The sequence below is a fragment of the Furipterus horrens genome, unplaced genomic scaffold (assembly GCF_987537825.1).
Source record: "Furipterus horrens unplaced genomic scaffold, mFurHor1.1.pri manual_scaffold_6, whole genome shotgun sequence".
Lineage (NCBI taxonomy): Eukaryota > Metazoa > Chordata > Mammalia > Chiroptera > Furipteridae > Furipterus > Furipterus horrens.
Window position 1 is genome coordinate 90,163,522 of NW_028327176.1, and position 27,908 is coordinate 90,191,429.

Below are 27,908 nucleotides of genomic sequence, written 5' to 3' on the forward strand. Positions count from 1 at the left end.
GCCGGCCAGGGCAGGGGGCGCGCGCCGCTGCGGCAGGGCCGGTCCCCACGGTGGCTTTTCCTGGCACGGTGTGCGCGCGCCTCGCAGAGGGATTCGGGCCCCTGGCACCAGATCGCTACAGGGAGCGGCAGGTGAGTGGCGGCGGCGGGTATAACCCCGAGATTTGCCTTTGTGTCGGGGCGTCTCTTCAGGACGCTCGGGCGGAAGTCTGCTGGGTCCGACCCACCTGGTGAAAAGGCTGCGGGACTGAGACCATCCCGAGGGAAAATGTCGGCAGCTGGGTTCCGGGCGCCTGTCTTCGTGCTGAGGGTGAGGTCTGAAGATCCGGGAAAGGGGGTGCCTGTATGGAATCGTAAATACAGTCGTGGGGACAGCTGAAGTGTAACTTGTCTGTTTCCTGTAGGCCTTTGGTGTTTTTATCCCGCCCGAAATGACCAGAACTTCGGTGTGTTTACTGATAAAACATTTGCAGACATGATTTTTTTTTAATAATTAATTGAACTTATTAAAAATTATGTAGTTGATCTGACTGCTTCCTAAACTCTAGCAGAGAGTGCATTTTGCTCCCTCTTTTCACCCCTGCTTCAGCCTGCCTTCTCTGCCACCCGCAAGTAACTAGCTTTCGTCAGTGGCGCTGCCTGCGAAAGAGCAGGGAGAGCCTTAACCGGTAATTCTCTTTTAAATAAAACACTACTTTTTATAGCAGACAGTGTCTTCAGATTTACAAGCCTAGCTCTATACTATCAAAAAACGTCTTCTGTTTTAGAGTTTGTGACTTTCTGAAAATTCCTCGGTTGAACCCGTTTATTTATAAACAAACCAGCGAGCACACAGGATAAACAAGGATGTGGAGGAACTGTTTAACCTGTTTGTGAAAATACATTTTCCAGGCCCTTTCATGGTGCCCTTGTTGGCTGCTAAGTAACCAGCTGCAGGCGTTACCTGAGAAATTGAGGGCTTTTTAAAAGGGCTTCCAAAACAAAGAGTTACAGTAATGTCCGTGGAATATGATGAATCCAGAGTCAAAGATCTGCACTCTCCCCTCTCCCTCAGATTCTGGCACGGTAATTCTCCAATTCTCAAACATCAGTTTGCTCCTTAAAAATACCAGTACCATTCCCAGGAATTTGACTCTGGAGATCTGTGATGGGTGCCCGAGTCTACATTGTAAGCAAGCACCCTCCCTCCAGGGACCACCCTTCCAGCAACAGCACCGCGGGGCTGGCCCGGGGAGTTTGCAGCTGCCCGGCTCCCTTATCCCTTCGTTGCTTCACTCGCCCCTGCGCCCTAACCAGTCACAGGTCCAGAAGCTCTGAATCGGGAAGGAAGCTTCAGAAAGGATAATGCTTTTCCTGGACTCATGACACCAGGGTAGGAAATGACTTTCATACATATTTCTGATACTGCCTTGGTGGTTTAGAGATAGCCAGCGCCTGTTAATCCGGGCTTTTTCCCTCCGGGGGCTACTTTCAATATTATCAGACCGACAGTGCCATTACTAACTCCCCTCTCCACCAACCTGGTCTCCTTTCCTTAGAAGCAGGCCAGCCAGTGCCAGGTAATTCCCATGGCTCCCAGCTCTCATATTTCCTGGCCTGGAGCAGTACCAGCAGCACTTACGAGGGCTTTCAGTTCCTTCATCGAGTGCCCCAGCAGTGCCTGTTTTGTGCAGAGCTCTGTAGTAGGCCATTTGGTTGCAGTGCTGGAAAGATGGCAGAGTTACATTGCTCCCTCGAGGCAGGGCAGGATCAGCTCCTCTGCTGTCAAGAGCTTTTTCTGTTTCTTAGTCCCTCTTCAGTAGGTGTGTAGGGATGAGGTTAGAGTTAGGCTATGTGTTTCTGACCTTTTTACTTCCTTTGGTAACTTTTTGGTGTCTGATTTCTCTTATTCATCCATCTTTTTCTATTGATTCACAAAGCGTCATCTTTCCTTCTGTAGTCTTGGGCTTCCTGAATATGCCTGCCCCTCCTTGGTAAACTGAAGTAGAAAGTTTAGGGAAATTGTTGGAAAATGAATGATTTCTAGTTGGAATACCCAGAATCATGGAAGTATAAGGCTTAGAGGTATAAGGAAACCTATTACAAATGTATCTAGTGCAATCCTCTCATTTTTCAGGTAAAGAATCTGAGAGATGAGATGGCAGAGTGAGGACCTTGGCTCCTAGCCCAGTGTTCTTCCCTCTAAATCATCTCAAGAAAAATGCTGCAAAAATGGAGAAAAGGTTCAGAGAAATTTAAGTTATAAGGAGAAAATGGAGAGACTTACACATGACTACAAAAGGAGTATTATTTGGAAAAAATGGATATTGAAGGAGAATGTGATTGAACCATATAAATTATGAAGCGTGGGAGTACTAAAATAAGGAACTCTGAAGCTAGAAATAAATAAATAGTAAAAGGAAAAGTAAGAGCAAATAGGTAGTTTTCTTATAATCCCAAGAGATGTTATTGTTTTAAAGATTCATTAAATGTTAAGATAAGTACATTGGTTAATTTTTATTATATGTTAGATGTTTGAGCAATGTCCAGAATCTTTTGAAGTTGTCACATAACTATTTTGTCCTTACCAAAGTTATTAGGTATCTCTGTGGGAGACAGAATATAAGACTGGTGTAACTACTAATATGATTCAGTATATTCTGATTTTCCTACGGGAAATGAGATTAGTGGACTAGTATATGCATTTCTGGAATAGTGTGAAGGAAAGAAGTATGGATGAAAGAAGAGAACTTTTTGATATTTTTGCTGGAATTCCCCAAATTAGACATTGTTGGATTGTTCCTGTATATTCATGAAAAGTAGAATTAGAAATGCTATAGTAAGAACTCACTCATTCATAGACATTATATACCAGACACTGTACTTAATGCTTTTATGTCCATTGTCTCATTTCATCGTCTCCATTTTATAATTGAGGAATCTAAGACACAAAAAGCTTAAGCTTGCCCCAAGTCATAAACCTAGTAAGTGGTCAGTGTTCAAATTTAAATCTGGCTGACTCCAAAGTCATGAAGACTCAGTAGTGCCCTCATTATAGTTGACCCTTGAACAACATGGGCTTCAGCTGCATGGTTTCACATACATGGAATTTTTTTCGAGTGACTTCAGTTCAGTTGACCCTCACAGTTTAATCCTGTGTTATTCAAGCATCAACTCCACGTTTGGGAATCCAAGTATATGGAGGGCTTATGCAGATATTGGACAGAGTGAGAGGTCATGCCTCTAACCTGCATTGTTGAGTGGTCAGCTGTACTTCATTGGGGAGTGGTTAAAAATGTGGCCTTTGGAGTTAGTCCTGTGGTTTCAGATCCTAGCTCCTTCATTTACTAGCTTGGATAAAGTACTCATCAGTTTCTTTGTCTCCGAAACAGTGATGGTAATAATACCTACCTGCCTCAGGGGGTTATTAGGATTGAGTTAATTCATGTAAAGTGCTTACAACCCTGCCGAGACAGTGCAAGTTCTCGGGAAATGCTGGCTCTTCATTGTTTTTAAAAATATAATTTAATTTATTTCAAGATACTGTCTTTTTTAGATGCAGATTGTCTTTTTCACGGTTGAAATTATAAGTCTTTCTGATAAGTATAGATATAAAGTAAACTATCAGTTCTTACTAAAACAGGGGGAGCCCTACTACAAGTTTGGAAAGCACTGAGGAGTAGTGGAAAGATCTGTAGCTGGGGCCAGAGGATCCGGTTTCAGTTGTCTGTTACTGTGTTCCCCTTTGTTTCTTAGAGAAGGTTGTAAGGACCAGATGAAGTAATAAATATGAATGAAATAATTGTATGCTATATAAATGTAAAATACTGTTATTAAAATTATAGAGGGAAGTGAAAATAAATTATTGTTGAGATTATTTAAAAGAAATTTCTAACTTCCTTAGAATAAAATAGCTCTATATGAAGATCACAGTCTATACCATAAAACCATATTAGACTCTTTCTGTGTGTTTGTCCTATATCTTTTCTTGGTGGGAGAGAGTGAAATTTATTTTTTGCAGTTGTTTTTTATGTATTGGTTTGCTAGCGCTGCCATAACTCTCCTAAACTGTTCTAAGCTTTTATTAAAAAAGAATTCCAACATTTTCTTCAAGAGTCCCTTGTGTTTAGAAGTATGTTTTCTTTTTTCTCTTTTTAAAAGTAATATTCATTTTAGAGACTTCAGAATATTCAATAAAACACAATTGAAAAATAAAATCACATATGATGAGCCTACAATTAAGGTAGAATAATATTTTCAGTCATTATTCTATGAATATATTTATTATTTCAACCTGCCTTTTTTAAACCTAATATATCAATACTTTTCATGCTGCTTTAGTTATTTTATTTGTTTATTGGGCCATGCTTTTTTTTTTTTCATTTATGTATTTGTTTTATTTACTTTATTTTATTTTATTTTTTTAGAGAGAGGGGAAAGGAGAAAGAGAGGGAGAGAAACATCACTGTGTGGTTGCCTCTCACTCGTGCCCCCATCTGGGGACCTGATGTGCAACCTAGTCATGTGCCCTGACTGGGAATCGAACCAGTCACTTGGCTCACAGGCCGACGCTCAATCCACTGAGCTACAAGCAGCCAGGACGGGTCATGCTATTTTAGTTATTCTAAAACTTTTTTAGTCTTTTAATGTGGTGAATTATATTGTCAAATAAAAAAATGACAACAACCAACACAACAATAATCTTAATCTCTTTTCTTGTTTTAGCACTTCAGTGGCCTACCAAGCAAATCTTTAAGGACTCAAAAAACTCTAAATCTTAAAAAATGTAAATTTAAGAATCTAACATATCTCAAGAGGTTCTTAAATATGGCAACACTCTTTTCAAACTTAACAAAGTTTACTTATATCCTTAAAGTAATAATAATAAAACCTAAACTGAATTACTCAAGAACACGTTTTACAATCATAAATTAGCTGGATTCTTCAATGTGTCAGATTACTGCAAATGTTACATCTGAAATCCAGATGGATTTACTTTATTGATTTAACATATATCATGTGCCATATATTGTACTACCTTGTAAATGTTATTTAATACTCAAAAACTTATATAGTGGGTGCCATTATTACCCCCGTTTTACAGATGAGAAAACTGAGGAAGAACGAGGGTAAGGAAACTTCCCACAGTCATAAGCTAAAAAATAGTGGAGTGAAGCTTCGAACCCAGACTTTTGGCTTCAAAGTCTATAATTGTTACTATCTATGCATGTTACCATTGTGCCGTGTTACCTCTCCTTTTAGTTTGTATTTACTTCATGATTTCTTTCTATGTAAATTTCAGCTTTGGAGCTATGATTCCATGCCCAAGGTCTGGGGCCAGGACATACAACCTTTGTGCTCTGATAATGGACACACCAGGAACCTTTTCTGTTTACTGTATATAGTTGCTGTGAGAGGACCTCTAAATCAGTTACCTCCAGATGAGGGTTGATTTTACAATCTAAATTCAAATTAAGGTCTTACCCAATTCCATTGTAATTTCAACTTGACTAGATGAAATTCTATAATTTCCATACAGGGCGCTTCTATCTTTTGATTGGATTCAACTAGTTATGGTCATTCTAGTAACATCATGATTCCTTAGGAAAAGGCAGTCAATGTATAACAGAATCTCTGGGGTGAGGTTCCTAATGTCCAGGACACTGTTGTGCTCGCTATTACCTAAACTCTCTCAAGGAGGAGACACAAGCTGTTAAGATTACTTAATAGCAAACTTCCAGGAAATAGCCAAGGGTATACTAATAGTAATAGTATCTTAAAAAGGAACAGTGCCAGACAGTACAATTTAAAAATGTAATAGTCAACACAGTAGGCCATCTTATAGGAAAAAGCTAAGTGTGTGTACAGTAAAAAAAGATCTGAATGTCTTGGGGGAGAGACCCATGGATCAGTACATGTTGAAATAAAAAATTTTTTTAAAGATTTTATTCATTTATTTTTAGAGAGAGAAGAGATGGAGAGAAACATCGATGTGAGATGTTGCCTCCAACTTTTTGATCTGCGAGACGATGCCCAACCTACTGAGCCACATCCATCAGGGCTATACACTGAAAATTCTGAAGACAATCTATATCACCATGTCAGGAGATGTTTCAAGGACTGGTTCCAATTAGTGTCAGAAGTTTTCACTGATTCTTAGCAAAAGTGAAGGCAATGCAAATGATCACACACATATAAGCACACAGCAGTTTTAAGACACTTGGCATTAAAACATCAATCTAATAACAGGTTTTTAGGAAAAAGAAGCACTATCATATTAAATATATACATGATTTTAAGATACATCCTGATTTCAAAAATAGTAAAATGTGAACTAAAGAATTATAGTATATGTTAATACAGTGCTTTCTTGGGAAAGACTCATCTTTTGTACCCAAATTATACCCTTTTTTTAATATTAATTTTTATTTATTTATTGAGTTTTACAGTGAGAGAGGAAGGGAGAGAGAAAAACATTGATTCCTTGCTCCACCCATTCATGCATTCATTGGTTGATCAACCTACTTTTGCCCCGCCCTGTATGTTGACTAATTTACTGATAATCTGAAAAGATTACCAAAATCTTATCTATAGTTTTGAGAGTAAAAAAGAAACCTAATGGATAAAAGTGTAGTTCTAAAACTACAGGTTTAGTTTACAAAAATAATGTATTTGTTATCTGTAAATGTTTGGAATTAAGAGTTAACAATGGTATCATAATTATTTTATTACCTCTGCAAGTGGATATATTCAGAATCCAGTACTTACTCTAAACATACAGATACCCAGAGCTATATTGTAAATAGAGGGTTATTGGTATTGGAATTGGGATGAGGCTTGATGTGGTAGTTAGGTATTAATGCAAAAAAGGAGAAACAAGCAGATTTTTTTTTTAAATAAGGTTTTTGAATATGATTTTTATAAGCTTGAAATTAGTTTTGGATATTTACCATAACAACTAATACTTTTTCAGTATTTACCCTATGCCAGAGTCTGCGCTTTATTTGAAATATTTGTAATTTCTAAAATAGTTCTCCCAAAGAGACACTATTATTATTCTTAATTTACAGGTGAGAAGATTGAGGCTCAGGAAAGTTAGTCATGTGCCCGAGGTGATCTGGTCCCAGAGCCCTTGCTGGTAAATATGGGAGGCAGGGTAGCTTATGGTTAAACATAGCTTCCCTTCATTTGAGACTTTGTGAGAAAGTAGTAACACAAATGGAAAGATATTTTATAGCATCAGTCTTTGAAAAGAAAAAGAAATAAAAGAGAAATGGATTGGGGAAGGGGATTGATCTCCACAAGAGATTAATTATACAATTGCTTAGGCTCACAGGGAGAATATGTAGGAAGGCATGTGTAGAAACCTTGACCACTATTCAAGAAATGCAGTACCATGAGTTTTGTTTTTTTTTCCTACACAGAAAAAGGTCTTCTGGTTTAGCTGCAATATTAATCTAGGAATGTATAATCTATCTTTAAGTATGTAATGTATTTAAGTTATTAAAATAGCTGAAGTAAATTTAATTTTACTTTTTCAGTTAAAAATTTGATTAAACAGTATCTCTTAAAAGAAAACATCAAAATTGCTCTAGTACTAATAGTTTCAATTATCCACACATATTCTTGTTAATATATCGTTGGAATGACTATGGAAGTAATAAGTAAAGCAAATTTTTACTTCCATCCAATGAGAGAACAAACAAAACTACATTCTGGGTCATAAACTGGTGCAGGGAGTCTGAATGTGTGCAATTGCCATCTCCATTAAATTTAATGTTCAATGAAAATTAGCACAGTCATTCTAAAACTAATAAAGCTGGTGTTATTCATTGCAGAAAAAAAAGTATAAATGAGTAGTTAAGACATAATTTTAAAGATTAGAAGAAAAATTGTCCCTATTGACAACTTAAAAGTATTTTAGAACTATCTAGATAAGTGACAGAAAAAGATGGCAAAGTGTTAAATTAAAATTATACATGACATTGGCACAGAAATAGATGAATTTGTGGAACAGAGTTTAAAAACCAGACCAGGTATATATTTATGTTAGTATTTGATAAAATTGACATCTCAAATTAGTGTGGGGAAAGAATGGACACTTCGGAATATATTAAGGCAGTTAGTTTGTTAACCATTTGAATTTTGTTAGATCTAAGTGACAAAATAAATTATGTATGGCTTAAAGGTTAAATTAAAAAATACAACTACTGGGTTGAGTAAAATTTGGTACAGCCATATAGTAGAAATTATGTACCATTGAAAATGATGTAAGCCCTGGCGGGCGTGGCTCAGTGGGTTGAGCGCTGGCCTAGGAACCCAAAGGTCACCAGTCAGGGCATGTGCCTGGGTTGCAGGCTGGGTCCCCAGTGGGTGGTGCAGGAGAGGAAACTGATCAATGTTTCTCTCCCTCTCTTCCTCCCTTCCCTTCCCTCTAAAAATAAATAAATAATGTTTTTTAAAAAGTCGAGTTTTTAAAATATGTTGTAAGACTATGATTATTTACATACAACCGTGTTCATTGTATGCTGAGAATACAAAATAGTATTTACATCAGAATTTCAAATTGTAAAAATAAAATATATGTATTTATACTTAGGAAAGTCGGGAAAAGGAGTTATGGGTGATTTTTTGTCTTTTTAGTATTTTCTGCCAGGAACAATGAACATGTACTACCCAAGTGCATGATTATTGTTTGTCTTTGTTTTTTAAAACTGTATAGCAATAAAAGAGCTTAAAAAAAAATAACAAAAAACAGCTTGGCAGGAGAAGAAAAAGAATATGACATTTTCCTCAGGGAAAAATTGGAAGACAGAAGATCAGGTACAAATGAAAAGTTATTCAACTGAAGCAAAAGATAATAATCCAGAGAATTCCAAAAGCAATACAGTGTGTAATTTCACTACATCAAAAAGGGAAAGGTGGCTGAAATCAGGAGAACCATACAGTAGTCAGAACGTAGACATATTCAAAAGTAGAAGGAGCACAATGAACTTAAAGAGTCAAGTAAATGCTAAGTCATTGTACAAGGGAGATTCACATACCCAAATTTTCTTCATGTCTTTATATAGCAGTTTATGTTTTTGAGGACTTTTCCATACGTCCCACTTGACAAAGGACTGTCTAACTTGCTAGTGATAGATACATCCCATTTTTGAGGTTTAAAACACTGAAATTTAAAGGACATTTTCTTGGTGACATGTAGCCATGTTAACATGGTTAACAAAGCCAAAACTATAACCTGCTACCTAGTGAGTGGTCCTGTCATCCTGTCTTTTAATTTTTTAAAAATTTATTTTGGAAGGAGGGAAAGAGACATTGATTTGTTGTTCCACTTATTTATGCATTCATTGATTGGTGCTTGTATGTGCCCTGACGGGATCAAGCCCACAACCTTGGTGTGTTGGGATGACTAACCCACTGAACGACTTGGCCAGGGGCTGTCAAGCTGTCTGGTTATCTCACAGACTGTCAGGGAGATGGAAGCAAGTCGTGGGGAACATCCGGTTTTTCTAGTCAAGCCTGACAAACTTGATATGAATAAATCACTGCCATTACCATTATCCAACCAGCGTGGGTTTTTTCCCTACCCACCCAAAACTTCTAAAGCTCTCAAAAATGAAATTTTGGAAGCATTGCTGAAAATAAATGACTTTTTAAATGACCACATTAGAATGCAATCATTTCACTTTTCAGATTAGCAAAAATAAGGACTGAAACAGTGTTAGCAGGAGTTCTGGAGATTGGACACTCCATGCTGTTGGAAGGAGTATTAATTGGTATATTTATAAAGGATAATCTGGTAATATATATCAAAACTTAAAAACCTTTTTCCGTAGCAGTTTTACTTCTGTTTATTTCATGGATATAATGGGGTAGATGCCCAAAGATATGTGTACAAAGATTTCACCACAGCTCTGTTGATTTTTTAAGTATTTATATCTTTCTGTATTGATTGATTTTTTTTTTTTTCAGTGAGCACATATTGCTTTTATAAAAAGTAAAACACTATTAATGCTATTTTTATTGGAGGGGAAATAAAACCATCTACCACAGGATTGTTGCATTACTACCATAGCTCCTGCTTGATAAAATTGCAGTAGCAATGATCCTGGAAACTACTGGTTTTCTCTTTCATTTCTGACAAATAATAGAAGGAAACACTTTTACAATCAGTAATGGATGAAAGACAAGGTAGGAGAAGCAGTGTGACTGGTTGAAAAGACTATGGGAATCCAAGGACCTAAGTTTGGAATCTGTCTGCCTCTTAGCTAGTTGCTAACCTCTCTAAAGCATGATTTTTTTTAAATTTATTTTTTGTTTCAGTATCAAATAAGATTAGGTTTGTAAAAGATTTTTGTAGACTCTGGTTCAGGAATAATAATAATCAACAGTTATTGAGTGCTGTACATTTATTATGTACAGGCATCTTACTGAGCACTTTACATGTATCACCTCATTTAATCCTTATATCAACCTGTGTCGTTAATGGTTATTATCCTCTCTTACAAGTGAGCAAGTTGAGACACAGAGACTTAGGAACCTGCCCAGGGCCACAGTTATAAAAGGTAGAGCCACAGTGGAAGATCATACTTTGGGGAGAAATGTAGCAAGAAGTCTCTGAGAAAGTATTTCTTTCTCACCAATCTGACAGACTTATTTGAGGAAGACAGCAAGTAATGGGAAGGAAGGACCCAGGGGAATAACTTACTTACAAGGGTCACTCTATAGATTCAAACAGCCAAACTATTATGGGTTTGGGGATGGAAGGTAGGAAAACGCCAAGATTTAGAAATCTTAAGAATAAAGTTTACATGGGCTTAATACTGGAGTGGTCTTAATATTTTTAGAAATAATCTGGAAAAGGAAAACCAGAAAGCCTTAATCAGAAAACACAGTTTCTTCTGAGATTGGAACTTTAGGGTTACACATGCAAAGGGAGTGAATAGAAACATGACAAAAGCATCAGTAGTTGGTTTAAATATATAAACAGCCCTGGCTGGGTGTCTCAGTGGGTTGGAGTGTTGTCCCATAAACGGAAAGGTTGAGGCACATGCTGGTCCCTGGTCAGGGTGCATACAGGAGGCAACCAATCAGTGTTTCTCTCCCTCCCGTCTCCTCTGTCTAAAATCAATGAGTGTGTCCTTGGGAGAGAATATAAATATAAATACACACACACACACACGTACACGTACATGCACACACATGTGTGCACCCAGAGTACACCTTGAAAATGGCAGCCTCTTAACTATTTAGATTGTATCTTTTACCTCTGTTGTCTCTCCCTCTACCTTCCGCCCTTTTAACCAGAGATCCTGGGTCTCACCAGAGAGCATATGTGAAACAAAATGGAATCTCTTCACTAATAGACAACATTAGCAGGGTTCTCATTACTGTGTGTAATGGAACTAGACCAAAGGCAATGGTAGGCAAATTAGAGCAAAGAAATGTAGTTGTTTCATGTAAGAACATACTGAAAGGAGTAGGATTTATGTCTGAAGTGAAGGTCTGGCAAAGATGTGATTACTTTCTCAATTGAATTATGAAGTATAGATGAAGGGTAGATTGTTTATGTACCAAATTTGATGGCATTCTACCACATCGTCACCACCCAGCACTTACAGAGAGGAGGCTTGGCCCTGAAGTGAAAGATCAGACCCTTGTGCCATTAGCAGTCTGAAAGCATAATGCTTTTGAAATCCATCCCTGTTAACTTTGATGGTGCCCAACCCCAATCCATCTGAATTTTAAAAATCTGAATGATTCAGTGGCAAGATATTGAACTTAATGGGTCAGTGATCTGTTTAATTGTCTTAATTTCTTCAGAAGCAGTTAATTAGAAGAGATTGCAAGTAAAAAAGAAAATATGTCATCTATAGATTATTTTGGATTATTATTCAAGATGACTGTGTTCTAGAGAGAAACGAGTGTGTTCTTTTCCAGGTGCAAGGAATGTGTGGAGATAATTCCACTTTCAAAGATTGTATGTGAGGTTTCCAAGATAGGGAGATTATGATTCTAAATGTTTTGCTGTTCCAGGTCAGCAAAATCAAGACTTAACAAAATATGGACATTCATAGGAGGCCTGTGAAATAAATAATAAAAATATTTGTGTAGCTCTGCAGAATGTATTAAAATGCTTTTACGTGAGATGTGAAGTGAAGTTGAGCTGGCTTGCTGGATGTTAGGTTTCTTTGCTTCACAGCTATATAGCCTGTGTTTCATTGATATACGTATTTCTAACTCCTGGCTGTTTTCTAAAGCAGTCTCTTCAGTTACTGTCACATGTGCCAAGGGTGTCATGGTCCTGTGCTTCTTGTGATTATATGTTACTGTGACTTTAGGACTGTTGGCAAAAATAGTTTTGTTGCAGTAGAGAACTATATTGTTGGAGTACTTTGCTTATTTCTTAGATCTGTTCTGAGAACCAAGATTCATTTGGGGCATGGTTACAGAATTGAACCGTGGTAGACAATGAAAATATACATTCAAAGTTGAATGAAACGTCTGTCCTGGAAGGGGAATAGACCCTTCCTCTTAAATTTAAACTGGCTGCTCTAGTGTATGTTGAAGAATTTGGTGTCAGTCTGTTTACTGTTTACTTTTTAGGTTTCATAGGTCAAGAGAGTTTGTTCTGTTGTGCTAGGATTACAGAAGAATTTGTTCATGGGGGACTTTTGGAAATGTTGGATTGATTAGGTGATTTCTTCAGGTGTGTGTCAGTAAGCATTAATCCTGAGACGTTTTCTTGAAAGGAGTTCTGAAACCAAATCCATTTGGGAAAACTTTGCAAACTGGGTCCTGTCTTGGAATTTCATAGTACACTCTGATCTTGTTTATTGAAGTGTTATTTGTAGTAGTTAAGTAAGGACAACTTAAATATTTGTAGATATAATAGACTCATAGAATATTATATATACAGCAGTTAAAAAGGAATGAACTAGATCTTGATCTTCCAACATGGATGGATCTCCAGAACATTAATTTAGAAAAATATTACAGAATGGGAGATGCATATAGAATATAGTGTATCTTTTTTAAAAAGCTATATGCTTTTGACAGTATATCTGTGTAGTGTAAAGTCTAAAAGAGTTCATACCAAACAACTAGTGATAGTCACTTGGAGAAGTGATTGGGTTTGGGGAAATATTCATGTATTATTTGTAATAAAAATTAACTGAATACAAATAAAATGCCTGTTAATGCACAACAAATTACTTTCTTTTCCTTCATTGGAGATCTCTACTCTTCTAATTCCAAGTATATCTTTACATTTATTAATTGATTGTATACAAGTTAGACTGAGTTTTGAGCCTTGGCACTACAGAATAGAAAAAAGGTGTTTTCATTCTAATCCCTTATAATGAAACTTTTTCACACATTATAAGGAATAAATGGAGTAATGTATACAGTCTAGACCAGTGATTTTCAACCTTTTCCACCTCGTGGCACACATAAACTAATTACTGAAAGTCTGCGGCACACCAAAAAAATATTTTTGGCTGTTCTGACAAAAAAATAGGTGTAATTTTGATTCATTCACATTGGATGTCTATTTTTGTGTTGGCTGTTGTGATTTTTTACTTGACAGTATAAGGAAAAAGAGGTCAGTGCCCCTGACTAAATAGTCATTGCATGTTTTAAAATTTTTTGTGGCACACCAGTTGAAAATCTCTGGTCTTCTATACTGCAAATTTTCAAGAGATAGGATTATTCAAGTTTATTATATTTTGGTCCAAGAGATCTTTTGGAGAGGAAGAAGGAGAAGTTTGAACTTGGTTCTTGAGCATTTAGTGAAGAGTGGAGGAGCAGCAGCTATTGAAAAATTATAGTTCAAAACCAGGTAAGCTTCAAGAAGCAGACTCTCTTTTGGTCTTTCCAATGTTGGTAAGAATGTTCTTTCCAGTTATATGATATTCTTACCCTGTTCTGTAGACCTGATTTTTGACATCTTCCGAATCTAACTTGAGGGCAGTAGCGGTTCCGTTGGACTTTACTAATCTCCACTTAAATTGTAAGTGGCTGCATTTTGGTGTGTAAATAGGTTTTTTTCTTTAAGAAAGGGTAATCCTGAAAAAGCTGTGCTCATATATCAAGTTTTCTATCAACAGTCACCTGTTGCCTCAGTTTGCCTAATGTTGTAAGGGTTATTGTCTGAAAAAGATTCCATCAACTGAAAGTATTTCCTCTGTACAGTAATTTGTTTTCAGGCACTTGTTTTGACTCATCTTTCCAAAGTGTCATTTTTATATTTCATCCTAGTTAAAACAGCCACTACCTGATCAGGTTATGAAGGGATTCAGAATTTAATGCACACTACAAATGTTTATTGGCACCTTTACATGCTTGCATGTCAAGAAAATTCAGAATATTAAAACACATTACTGCCTTTTGTGACCTAACTTCCTAAATTGATGCTAGCCTGCAACTATATGCATAAAAATTGCTGGTGATGTCAGATCATTCTTCCACCAAAACACCAAGTGGAAATCAGTACAGTATACAGTGAAAGTAGGGTGAACTTCTGGAGTGCTGTTGGTCAGTAGTTGGGCAGCCCCCAGGGGGAAGGGCTGCAGGGCATGACTACCTGGAGGAAAGGTGTGGGGCCCCTGCCTCCTGCCTGACCTCTCTGTTCTGACTAATTGGGAATAAATGCCTTATTGGGAATAAATGCCTTGCAGCGGTGGGGCATTCACTCAGTAGGTGTTACTTGTGATGACCGCTGCTCAACGCACTTCTGGGGGGAGAGGTAGCCTTATGGCCCACGGCATCTTGATGTCGTTTTGAGATGGGTGTTAGGGGTTGAGCTTAAGCTACAGAAAGTGAAAGAGAACTGATAAAGGAGAACTTGAACATGAGTCAATTTTTTTTTAATGCAGGTGACTTCTAGTTTCAGCTCTTATACTAGCATTATCGTTTAATTGTTTGGCATTTTTCTAGTGTTTCATTGTTGCCAAGAGTGTGCGTGTCTTGATTTTTTAAAATATGTGGGCAGATGTTCTTTAAGTGTGACCTCTCCTGTGTCTCTGTAGTATCAAAAACACCAAATTATTGCATCACTTCTAAATATGTAGAGTTGGTCATGAATGTGGCTGAAGTCAGTGCATTCAATGTCTGTTTATGGATAAAACTTAACATTATTCCCTATAACAGACTTATCAACAGACCATTTAAATCAGCCAATTCTTCTCAATATAAAATCACAATAATGTTGAAGATGTCTTTTCTTAGAACCAGAATGAGAGCTGTCTCTCAGTTCTCTAGTTTGGCTGCCATGCCATGGAAAGCCTTGGAAACCTGTTTGAAAGCATTCTAAATCATGCATATTCCTGTCTTGCAGGGTTTTGTTCTGACCAAGCAGACAGTTCAGCATAGAGTCCAAGGATGAATGTTCACCGTGGCAGTGAGAGCAACAGGTTATTACGGCAGGAGGCCAGCTGCCTGATGGATGAAACCTCAGCTGCAGCCCAAGAAAAGGAAACAAATAGCCTGATTTCTTCTGGTCTTCAAAATCTTGCCTACCCTCTAGGTCCCAGGAATGATGGTACGGTGATTAGATCTTGGCTTCATTTGGAGGGCTTTCTGACACCTGAGCATCTCCTCTGCCCAGGAAACATAAATGTTCTTGATCTAAATAAAATATCCAGCTAATTGGCTTAGCTTACATATCACAATTATATAAAGCTAAACCATCACAGAAAATCACCACTTATTTAATCAGTCTAGCACATCTAACTTGGCAATAGTGGTGTAAGAAAAATAGTCATGGGTTTGCAGGCAGAAAATATTCAAATTATAGCTCTGCTACTCATCAGCTGTAACTGTGGGTGAGATCCTTAATCTTTCTGAGCCCTGCTTTCTTAACCTAGAAAACGGATTTTTTCAATTAAATTTTTAAGAAATCTGTTTATTGATTTTAGAGAGCGAGGAAGAGGAGGACAGAGAGAGAAACATTGACGTGAGAAAGAAACATTGATTGGTTGCCTCTTATACTCACTCCGACCAGGGATCAAACCTGTAACTTAGATATGCCCTGCCCGGGAATCAAACCCAGATCCACGTGGTGTACAAGACAATGCTCCAACCAACTGAGCCACCCGGCCTAGTCTATAAAACAGGGATATTAATATTTTTACCTCACAAGGCTGGAAGATAATGGATGTGAAGGTTCTTTTTAACTTTTAATAAAAACAATAGCAACAGTAACAGCAGTTACACTTATTGAGCACTCACTGTGCTCGGAATTTTACATACATCTCTTTAGATCAAAGGTGGCAAACTGGTCAAATCTGGACTGCTGCCTATTTTTGTAAATAATATTTGAACTACAGCCATCATGCCCATCTGTTTACACACGTGTCTATGACTGCTTTCCTGCTGCAGTGGCAGAGACAATGACCCGCAAAGCCCAGACTGTTTATTTCCTGGCCCTTTACAGAAAAGTTTGCAAATCCCTGCTTAGATTAGTCCTTTTAAAAATGAGGAATCGGAAGCTTTAAATGCTTAGGTAACTTGCTCAGGTTCATACTAAGACATAGGGGACTGGGATTTGAACCTGTGTCTTTCTAATCAGTCTGTGCTATTATATATATAGCAGCTGACAGAATAGAGTGACTGCCACTCTAGAGTGTACCATTAGGGAGAATCTGTGCAGTGAGTCTCTTCCTGCTCACCCATTTAAGGGTGGAACTGGAGGAATCCTTTAAGAATTCACCTAATGTAATTGCTTCACTGCTGGGGGGCAAATCAAGCTTTCTAGAGAACTGAACTAGTGACTGAGAGACCTACTTTCATGTTGAAGAACAGCACTGCCAGTGAAAGCTGTCTGGTGATTAAGGTGTTTCTTGCTACTAGCCTGTCTGTGGATTGTGCAGGAAAATCATGGCCACGTTGAAAATTTAAATCCTACAGAAGCTGTAGGATGTGAACCCTAAATTGGTTTTTGGTCTAGATTTTTCCTTTTCTCTAGAAACAAGTGGGGAGAAATTGAGTGAACTCTAGCTAACAGTTTATTTGGTTATCTAAATGTCTGAAAATGGGCAGTAATCATGTTCATGAAATATTATATATAAATTTAAAATGTAGGAAGGATGGAGTGGGACATTCAGTTGTATCTGTATTTTATTTCTTTCAAAAAATGGCTTGAAGAAAAAGTAGAAAAATGTTAACTGAGCTTGCCAAATCTAGGTAGTGGCATATACATATTGTATTAACTTTGTGCTTTGATATGTTTGAAATTTTTCATTAAAAAACATTTTTGGACATCTAAACAAAATATATTAGGGGAACTGCGTATTTAAGAGCATCCTCTGGTACCCCTTTAGTAAATACTTCCTCCTGCTTGTCTTCTGTATACATCAGATTTCGTTAATTCAGTTTCAAGACGCTTGCATGATGTGGTATTGTATGCTCTTAAGTGCTCTCACATGCTTCATAGTCAGTTCTGTAAGGCAGGTGGAATGAACATTATTCTCATTTTACAGATGATAAAACAAGTTTAGGAAAATAAATTATGTAAAGAAAATGGCTTTTTGGTGATACAGAAACTGAGATTCCAAGCATGAATCTTCATCTGAGGCCATTTGCACTGTCATTTTGCCGCTGAGGGCAAGAGCTGCCTGTTCAAAAAGTGGTGTGGTGATGTTAGGGTTTTCCTGTGCATAGCGAAAATGCATTTTTCTGCGATTTTTCTAGGGGAAGTGATGCATTAGACAACTAGAGTCTTATCATTATCTTTCTGGAAAATAAAATTTGAAAACATTTTTGAAGAGTGTGGAAAATAAATAGTTTAGGCACACAGAGGTAGCAGGGTCCTTAAAACACAGGAACTCTAAGAGTGTTGTTGAGAGAGGTGAAAACAGAAGTAGAAAGCGGTGTCCTCTGGGGAGCAGGCCAGGGCGGTCGCAGGTGTGGCAGGGGTTGCTGGCTTTTCACAGAAAGTCTTCTCTAGTGTTGAATTTTAAAACCCATGTAGAAGTTTACTTTTAAAGTTTTTAATTGTTTTATTTTAAAATGTGGATATTACTGCTTTTATTCCTCCTTCCTTCCTGCCCTACTCACACACACAGGAAAAGCTCAGAGGGGTCCAACATAAGTCTCTAGTTGTATTTTTTCTTTATTTTCTCTAGGAAAGAGTTTTTACCTACTGGCCCCTAAAAATATTTGGGTTTGTTTGCTTAATTTTTAATTTTTAAAAGATTTTTATGTTTGAAGAAGACTGGATTAATTTTTTCCCCCAAGGCTTTTGCTGTCGAGTCATTTGGTTCGTTTGTGTGACCTTTTAGACCTTCCATCTGACTATGCCTCTCAGCCAGCAAATCTCCAGCTCTCTCACATAATGCCGCTTCCCGAAGATGTCAAAGGCTCCTGCTTCCAAGGTGGGAATAAACGGAACCATGAACCCTTTACTCCAGAACGATTTGGAAACAGCACTGTGGGCTTCGGCAGTAACGTTCATTCCCAGGCGCCAGAGAAAGTGACACTTCTTGTCGATGGCACACGCTTTGTGGTGAATCCCCAGATTTTCACTGCTCATCCAGATACCATGTTGGGAAGGTAATTGATGATAATTTCCTTCCAAATGCACTCTGTTCTCTAGGAATAGAACACCTGTTCTTAATCTTGCTTTAGATGTGGGAGTAAAAAGCATTGCATTGCTGATTTTTCTACCTTCCTACTTGGTGAGACAGGGAGGGCAAACTGGTAAAAAGCCTTACATGTGTTGGTGATTGGGGGGGGGGGGGTGCTGAGTATTATTTTATTTACAAAGCCAATATTATGAACAAAAGGGAGTGTATACAGTTGTAACTATGTGAACTCTGCTGAATTTCATTCCCTATTCCTCTATAAACTCACTCTAAAACAGAAGTCAGATACTTAATTTCTTTTATTCACAATTTGCATAACCTCACAGAAGCAATGTTTTCTGAGTTCCACAAGTCAAAGATACTGGGATAAGGAGAGATCTATAAATCATGTTCTTTCTTTATTTCTTTTTTTACAGGGCAGGGCAGGGGGAGGGGCTTTGTCTATTAATAAAAAAATAAAACTGAGCAAGTGCTTTCCATGATACAACAATAGAGCCATTTCACTGAAAAGCATCATTGTACCTGCCATTTATTTGTGAGCTGTGCTTGGAAATAGGTGTTCTGTCATTTTCCAATGCCTCCATCACTGTTTGTTTTCTGAAACTGAATCCTTGTACCTGGCTGTTCTATTGTTTCATGATTGCTCTTTTTATGCTTCATGTTTCATTCGGACTATAGTCTTATCCTCCTCTCACCACCTCCTGCCCCAGCTCTTTAGGGTTAGAATTTAGGAAATGGAAGGAGCATTGGCCAGAAGTCCTCTTGGAGCTTGGGCTGGGAGTTAAAAGGTCATAGACCTTAACATTTGGAAGAGCAAAGAGGATAAGTCTAAAATAGTAATAGTAATGTGTGTATGTACATACACGTTTGGCTTTTGAGGATTTTCATCTGCTTAGAAGTATGTAGATGTTATGTAAAGCTCTAATTCCGCTCAGGACACTGAACTGATGTGAACTGAATTAGAAATCAGAGTGGACTACAGTAATTCCCTTAATTTTAGGCTAAGTGGGATGCAGCTATGTGCTTACTTGAACATATACATACAAAGTCATGATGAACCATTTTTAATCAAAACCAAACCTATATATTACTCAAACATCTGAATTAAGATTTAACTAAACATTAGAACATTTTCTAAATGGCCCTATATTTTATCAGACTTGACTAACTGTGCTCAGTCTTGATATTACCACTGCTAATGCCCTGCCTCCAGTCCCTATGCCACCCCCCCTTAAAAGTGTTCCTCAGAACAGACTGGCTATTTGCAGTAGATTTCCTCTGAAAGTAGTGATAAAGAGAAGAAAGTGAGCATTTTCTAGGGAATAGGTTCTTGGGTGACAATGGTTCTTTGAATCTAGGAGTGGGTGGTTCTAAGAATATAGTCTGATTTCTTTACCTAAATGGCTCATTAGCTGAGTTGGCCAAGATCATGAATTTGAGTTACTTAGGTTTGTTCTATCCTGTAGCTACGTGGGCCCAGCCAATGAGCTTACAGACGTGGACCACTAGTCAGAGCAGACAGACTGAGAGGCTGAGCATGGATTAATGTAAATCCATGCCACTACTAGAGAATATCTCTGAGTTTAGGCGCTGCTGCTGATGGGGGCAGGATGTGCAGACTGTATTTGTGGCATGTTGTTCACTTTTGGTTCATAACTGTCTTGGCTAGAGCGCAGCCAGAACATTCCAGAAAAATGTCAGCATTCTTTGAAGACAGATTTTATCAGGATGGATTTCTTACGTATGGTCTAGTGATTTGGAGCATGTGATGTGGAGTCTTTTTCAGACCTTTGAAAAGCAGCCAGCTCAGAGCAGAGGCTAACCGTTTCGAACAGTTGAGCAGCAGGGCTAGGGAAGAAGTGGCAGTGAGGCCCCACTGGGCCCTCAGACCAGGCTGGCTACATGCAGCAACCGTCTGCCCTGTCCTTGGTGCTGGCTTCCCACTCCACAGCTCACGAACCGAAACGCAGTGGCAGGCAGGGCAGTTATGGGACAGTTTCACTGGAGGGGATTTGAGAGATGGGAGGATGGAAGGCAGAAGATGAGTAGGAAAAGCAGGACCTCCTCCTTGTACCCCCATGACTTGTGCGTCCATGCCCAGAGCAGGCCTCCTCTGAAATACATCAAACTGCTGATAAGCCTAAGAATACCTACCCTCCTTTTCTACTTGACCTGACATTCCCATAGTTTAGAGTTACTCCTTGGATTGAGGAAGGGCTTTTTTCCCCCAGAGCTCCATTGTTAAAAGGTACCAGGAAAGGGAAATCATTAACATATCCGTACCTACTAATACAGATTCATCTGTCGGATCAGATGTTGAAAAGCAAAACTCAGGAATATTGAGAAGTGCATACCAGACAGGTCAGTGTTGCGAGAGGAGGGAAAGGAACAGGAAAGGCCAAGCATGACACTCCCCAAGCTGCTCAGGTATCCACAGGCAGATCGCTGGTCAGTGGGGAGGGCCGGAGAGGCACCCCTCGCACACTGCAGACATTGTCCAGGGCCAGCTCTGCAGGTGCTGTTTTACTTCATTTGTTGTCACAGAAGCTCACCACAGTTGAACCTTGAGGACTGAAAGCAATTGCTGCCTTCTTTCCAGTCTGAAGGGCATTTCCTAAGACTTGAGTACATCATGGAGGCTGGGTCCCGGTGCCCTATTAACTCACACTAGGAGACAGTGAAAGGGAATCTCCCAGAATGAGGGAAAGAAAGAAGTCCCATTTCTGAAGAATGCTGCTGGAGAGGGTCACATTGTTGGCTGGTGTCTTTCAGGATGTTTGGACCAGGAAGAGAGTACAACTTCACTCGGCCCAACGAGAAGGGGGAGTATGAGATTGCTGAAGGAATCAGCGCGACTGTCTTTCGAACGGTGCTGGTACGATGTAGCCTTTTTGTGTTACCCTCGGCCCGCGGTCAGAAGCCCTGAGAGTTCCACCAGCCTGTATTACTAACGTCAAGGTCTCCACTTCATGTCTTATTCCTGTAGCTTAAGTCTTGCCTTATGAGCTCAATCAGGTATCAAGTTCTGATTAACTTTGTCAGGACAGCCAGAAACCACTTCGCAGCTTAAGGAGTCAACCAACTTGGTCATAGTGCTAGGAACCCATCACTTTAACAGAACCAGCAATGAATACGGTGTTACAGAGGTAATTTTTCCTCTTGTTCTTTGCCTGCATTTCTTCTTCCTAATTTATTTACAGGATTATTACAAAACTGGTATCATCAATTGTCCTGATGGCATCTCTATCCCAGACCTTAGAGATACGTGTGATTATCTCTGCATTAACTTTGACTTCAACACTATCCGATGTCAAGATCTGAGTAAGTACAGAAGCAGCTGAACTTAGTTTGCCTGGAATTGATGGGCATTTTTTATTACTAAACAGTTTAGTTTTATAACCAAACAGTTTCAAGTGTGGGTTGAAAATCATCTGCAGAGGCAGAGATGTGATACTGTGCTGTTCCTTCTCTTGCTTCAAGCACTGGGAGGAAGTGGAGCAAACGAGAGAGAACAGGCAGTGGGTTCTAACTCGAGCTTGACCCGTGAGTCACCAAGCTCATTCCTTCCCTGCTTGAGGCCTTGGTGTCTCGGCTTTTTGACAAATAGGGGCCCTGGTTCTCAAATGTGCGAGAAGTCTCACTAATAGTCAAACAGCATAAGTTAGCTGGATTCATACAATTATTCTTATCATTATTACTAACTTAGTGTTTGCTAAGTACTTTACAGACGTGAACTTGGTGCAGGTCTTCCAGCAACCCTAAAAGATGGGTCATAACCCATTTAACAAATGAGACTGAGAAATTCGCTTGTTCAAATCTCTTAAGTATTAAAAGCTGAGAATAGAACTGATTGTCTGACTACAAATTCCTTGATCTTATTATTACCTAGGCTTCCTGAAATTGTCCTTTGAAGTCCATGATACATTTTCCTGCAGATTCCATGAAGTTCTCTGGACTTGTGGTTTCTTTACTGGGTCTAGAATATATTATACTTAGAGCAAGTCCCTTGGTGCTGTCAGACTTCAAATTATTCCTCTTCTCTGGTACTGTAACTCTCTGAAATTGAGATCCAGAGCATCTTCAGAAGAGGTACTACAAAGAATCATTCCTGAATGATGGTTCTGATGTTTATGGTGTGACAGCTCCTTTGATCAGAACGCTCAGGGATTATTAAACATGAGGAAATGGAAGCGTGGTAGAATGTGAAACATACCTAACAAAATCATCTTAGCTATGCCTTGGAGCAGGAAGCAACCTCAGCCTTTAAATGGCTCACTTCTCTGGGCCTTATCAATGATAACAGCCTATTACCTAATAGTCTTTTTCACTCCAATAACATATGCACCTGGGCAGAGAGGATGTTCACCTGCATTTTCTCTCCCCAGGTGCTTTACTGCATGAACTGTCTAATGATGGTGCTCACAAGCAGTTTGATCACTACCTCGAAGAACTGATCCTGCCCATCATGGTGGGCTGTGCCAAGAAAGGGGAGCGAGAGTGCCACATTGTTGTGCTGACGGATGAGGATTCTGTGGACTGGGATGAAGACCACCCCCCACCCATGGGGGAAGAATATTCCCAAAGTAGGAGCCACCTACATAATGTAGATGTTTTCAGCAAGAAACATGCTGCCCAGGGTAGCAGCTAGATCCTAGAGCCAACATGAATCTCACTGTTGAGCCAGTGATGAGCACACTCGCCTGAGCTATCAGTTCAGTCTAGTGATGCAGGTCTGACGGTCGTGCTGTGTTCTGCCTCCCATGCTCCTGCTGGTGCCTGGCGCTGTGTCAGTTCTGAGGCAGCACATTAAATGGTGGTGGTGGTGGTGGTGGGGTCTTTGCTCCAAACCTTTCATTTTAAATTCTTTTGAATTGGTAATAATTCAGAATTCAAAAAATACAAAGGGATATGCATCGAAAGGTCTTATTCACGCCCCTGCCTCATTTATCCAGTTGTCCCCCTCAGTTTCTTCCAGATGTGCTCAGTGCACATATATAAGCACCTACATGTTTTTCCTTTTTTACAAATGATACCATATTATTACAGACTGTTGTGTACCATTTCTTACATTAAAAACTTCCACGATCTTTTTTTAGAGATGTATAGTATTCCATTGCACGATTGTGCTGTACTTGATTTAAACAGCCCTGTTGATGGACATTTAAGCTGTAAGTTTTAAGTGATGCAGCAGTGAGTATCCTTTTAAACAGTCTTTTCACACACGCATACCTCTATAGAATAGTCTTAGAAATGGAATTTCTGTGTCAAAAGCTTTGTGCTTTTATAATTTTGATGGATGTTGCTAAATTATCCTCCATAAAGGAACCAATTTATACTCACAAAACATATGAAGGTTTTTCTTCTGTACCCTTACCAAAACAGTGTTTTACTAAACTTTTATATATGCTGTTTTGAGTTTTAATTTGCATTTCTCATTTTATGAATGAGACAAACATCTTAATTTTTAAGAGCCATTTTAATTTCCTTTTCTGTTGACTGTATTTCTGCCCTTTACCCATCAGAAAATTGGATTGTTAGTCTCTTACTTAGCAATTTGTGCAAGCTCTGTATTTGCACTTCTCTATATATATTAAGGAAGTTAGCCCTTTGTAATATGAGTTGCAAATATTTTTTCCAGGTGATTATTTGTCTTTTTAGCTTTAATAGTGGTTTTGACTGAGTATAGAGAGATATTTTTATTCAGTCGAGTGTATCAGCTTTAATGGCTTCTAGGTTTTATGTCATACTCAGAAAGGCCTTCCTTATCCTGTGATTTAAAAAATTTCTTGTATGTTTATTACGGTTAATTTATTATTCAACATTTAATCTGTGATCCATCTGGATCTTGTGGCTTCAGCGCCAAAGGAAATACAACTTTCATTAGTCTGATTCTGTTAGCTCATCTCTTTCCTCTTACGGAAATCATTGCTCCATAACTAACCACAGATCTCCCCTTTCTCCCCCAAGTTCTTTATAGCTCCAAGCTCTACAGATTCTTCAAATATATTGAGAATCGGGATGTTGCTAAAACAGTGTTAAAGGAACGGGGCCTAAAAAACATTCGCATTGGAATTGAAGGTAAAAATGTCCCAGACAGTATGCAGCTTACGAAATAGGTTAGAGCTGTGGCTACAGCTTAGGTTCTTAAAACTCAGCTTCCAGTGTACCTGCACAGTGGACACATGTGAAAACTACATTCCTACTCAAGTGTGAAGGATCTTTGTTTTTGTTTTATTACATTTCCTTTTCATTTTATTTCCTCTGGTGGGTAAATGGAGACGGTCTCGTGGGCTCACCAAGTGGGAGGGCCATTCTGCCCCCAGTCTTGGGTGAGCATCTCTCTGGGATCTGGAAGGGTCCTTCTGAAAACTGTAGCTTGGAGACTGAACATTTAAGTTTATTCCAATATATACCTTTGAGAAATGCCTGGATGTGTTGACAGAATTGCCTTAAATGACCTTAACAATGACTCCCAACCTGTGGGCTCCGTGGAAGCGTCTCAGAGATGAGCTGTCCTGGTCTCCCCTCCATGGGTCTTTGACTCATGCTTTGCTACTTTTACTGTCTCATTCTTGTTCACAGGCCCCATCAGACCTTCATTGTGTCTGATTTAGGTTGGAATTTAAAGTTGGAGGAGATATTTGAGATCATCTATTAAACCTCTTCCCACTGTGTACTTCCCTTGGAAACCCTAGGAACAAGTGATAGGGATCTCTACATTTCCCAGAGCAGCACATCAGGCTGTTCTACCATCAGAACATTCTTCACATATTTGATACGTAACTGCCTCCCTCTCCTGCCTAGACTCTGAAGCTACTCTGAACAAGATTTTGCCCAATTCCATGTGACAGCCTTTCAGATGTTTTAGGCATTCCACATTCCCTTAACTAGTTCTCACACTGTGCCTTCCAAGCAGTAGAATTAGAGGACTGGAGTGGCCATTGCCCTAGCAGGACTTTTGTTCTATTTGTATTGTTGCCAGCAACTAAGGCTTGTGAAATTAATAAGAGGCTTCTCTCCCCCTTCCATTAGAAAGAATAGAATTTTTGTTACTTCCCTTCTAGGTATAAGACCAACTAACTGCGCAGGAAGGAAGAGAGCGTGTACATGATTGGGGCTGGGAGGACATGGTCAGAGGCTGGTTGCTTCCCTAGTAGTTTTCATGCATAGTTTTTGGATTTGGGAGGGAACTGATGTGGTGCGGAAGGGGGAAGGATGGAAGCCAGAGTGAGCATTTGCTGCCGTCATGAGAATGGCCTTTTTCTGTTTTAGGTTACCCTACCTGTAAAGAAAAAATAAAGAGAAGACCTGGTGGTCGATCTGAAGTAATCTATAATTATGTGCAGCGCCCCTTTATCCAGATGTCATGGGAAAAGGAAGAAGGAAAGAGTCGCCATGTGGATTTCCAGTGTGTTCGGAGCAAATCCCTCACTAATCTGGTAGCTGCTGGAGAAGATGTCTTGGAGGATCAGGAGATATTAATGCATCACCCACCCCAAGTGGATGAACTTGACCGGTTAAATGCCCCACTTTCTCAGATGGCTCCTAACGACTTTCAGGATTAGGGCCAGTGATGGGTCTACCCTTCTTTGAAGCTTTTCTCTGTCTGGGCTGCCCAAAGCCAGTCCTCCCCATGAGTAAGAGACATGCTTCTTCCCCTTCCTTTCCCTTTCTCCCATAATTAATGTGCGTCCTTTTCAGTATATCTGCACCTCCAGCAGGGGATGAGAAAGCACTCACTGGTAATAAGCTACCAGCTTTGCGGCAGCCCTGGTAACTTGAAAATTTAGGTCTGGTGCTGTTCACTGAGTCTTTGCATAACTGCAAAAGCAGAAAAGGAAATCAAGACTCCTGTTGCCTCATATTCAGCAAAGCAGTTCTCATCCTTGATGCTTTGTTCTTGGCTTTTGTGTGTTTTGTTTTATACCAGACACATTACTTAGCAGCAAAGGGACCAAACTTAACAGGAGACGATCTCTTATTTTCTGCAAACAGGCACTACTGGCATACTCATTAGAGGTTAACAAAGATGCCATTCCTGGTGGCATCTGTGCCCAGATTGCATCAGGGAAGAATAAGTTCTCATTCAAAATATCTAAAAGGAGATTCTTAGGCACTTAAATTCAGTTTTGTTTCTTCATTAATGCAATGAACCCAGAACCACCCAAATTCTGTGACAGGAAGGGTAATGACGTAACAGTATTTATGAAACTAGCTTCACGGTGTTTGAGCCTAAATAAGTTGATTATTCGTTTTGAAGGAAACTCACAACTCAGTAGAACATCTCCAAGCCAGGCCACCTCAACGACCCTGCCTTAGAGTCTGGTGTGAAGCCACAGGTCTTCACCCTAGAGCAGTATGTTGCTGTGGGTGTGCCTTAGCTAGCACTTAAAGGCTTTCGAGATGTGGGTAAATATTTATCACGGGCTCAGTTTGTCAGTAAGAAGACTTACAAGAGCTCCAGCGAGGGAGCATTTGGGATGAAGCTGGGTGGGGGAAGTGTCACCTGCCTGGGCTTGGTGCCAGTACAGGGTTTTTCTTTTTATATTTGTTTCATAATTAAGGAATTCTTTTGGATACCAGGATATTTTAATTTTCGAAATTAAAATCAGCTGCTTACACTGGGTAAGAAACTATACTAATGTCATGCCAAAAGGATGGATGAGCCGAAGGAAATTAGACCTAGTACTTGTGTCTGCTTTGTCAGCTACGTGCTAATGCATAGCGTGTGACAACCCAGATCACTCCCCGCACTGAGCCTCCTTCCCTGGTGTCCCCGTGGCTAGAGCCAGCTGTGTCCTGGGATTATCTCCCGTTTTGTGGTACTGGTTGGCCTTCCAATCACCTACCCAGAGAACTGACTCATCACAGATTACGAATAGGCACATAGTTTTCTTCAAGTTCTTTAAAATAGGAATATGACTGGTTTTCTTAAATTCCATTCCTATACGATACTGTAGTTGATTCTGTTTAATGACTGCGTTAGTCACAGTCTCCAAAGGTGAAGTCAGGTGGCTATTGAAAGCTGCTCTTTCCATACTTGAAGAACAAGAGTGTCTTTAGAAGTGTGTTCTCTGCATGTGGCCAGCATCACAGTGGAAATCAATGCTGTTCCTTCCTCTGAAAAAGTAATAGGGGTTAAACTGAACCATCTGCCTCCTACAGACTTCTGATTACCATTGGTATTCATTTGTAAGGCTGGTGACCAGGGTTTAGGGTTAGTTATTTTGTAGCCAGAGGGTAGTTTTATTTCCATGAATCGTGGCGCATATTTGAGGTCAGGTTTGGCTGTGACCTTACCAGTAAACATTCATGCCCTCTAGTAGTTGACGAGCCCAGTAAT

General features: G+C 39.3%; 1 protein-coding gene across 3 annotated transcripts; it reads left to right on the plus strand.

Annotated features, from left to right (window-relative positions):
- KCTD20 (potassium channel tetramerization domain containing 20) lies at positions 1 to 27,765 on the plus strand. Of its 3 annotated transcripts, none has more exons than XM_090282303.1 (8): positions 69 to 131; positions 15,319 to 15,522; positions 18,263 to 18,533; positions 21,338 to 21,440; positions 21,766 to 21,886; positions 22,951 to 23,148; positions 24,533 to 24,643; positions 25,838 to 27,765. In XM_090282303.1, the coding sequence occupies exons 2-8, from the start codon at positions 15,363 to 15,365 to the stop codon at positions 26,128 to 26,130; spliced, it is 1,257 nt and encodes a 418-aa protein (XP_090138429.1). In that variant the 5' UTR covers positions 69 to 131; positions 15,319 to 15,362; the 3' UTR covers positions 26,131 to 27,765. The 3 variants fall into 3 exon arrangements, with proteins under 3 accessions (XP_090138431.1, XP_090138429.1, XP_090138430.1); XM_090282304.1 differs by lacking the exon at positions 69 to 131 and adding an exon at positions 145 to 309; XM_090282305.1 differs by lacking the exon at positions 15,319 to 15,522 and having other exon boundaries at positions 1 to 131.
- Positions 27,766 to 27,908: the final 143 nt, after the last annotated feature.

What these genes read in the sequence shown, in the direction of transcription:
- KCTD20 (XM_090282303.1), top strand. Translation starts at nt 15,363, where the DNA reads ATGAATGTTCACCGTGGCAGTGAGAGCAACAGGTTATTACGGCAGGAG. An exon ending in TCTAGGTCCCAGGAATGATG is followed by an intron (nt 15,523 to 18,262) that starts GTACGGTGATTA and finishes GTGACCTTTTAG; the next exon opens with ACCTTCCATCTGACTATGCC. An exon ending in CTGTCTTTCGAACGGTGCTG is followed by an intron (nt 21,441 to 21,765) that starts GTACGATGTAGC and finishes ATTTATTTACAG; the next exon opens with GATTATTACAAAACTGGTAT.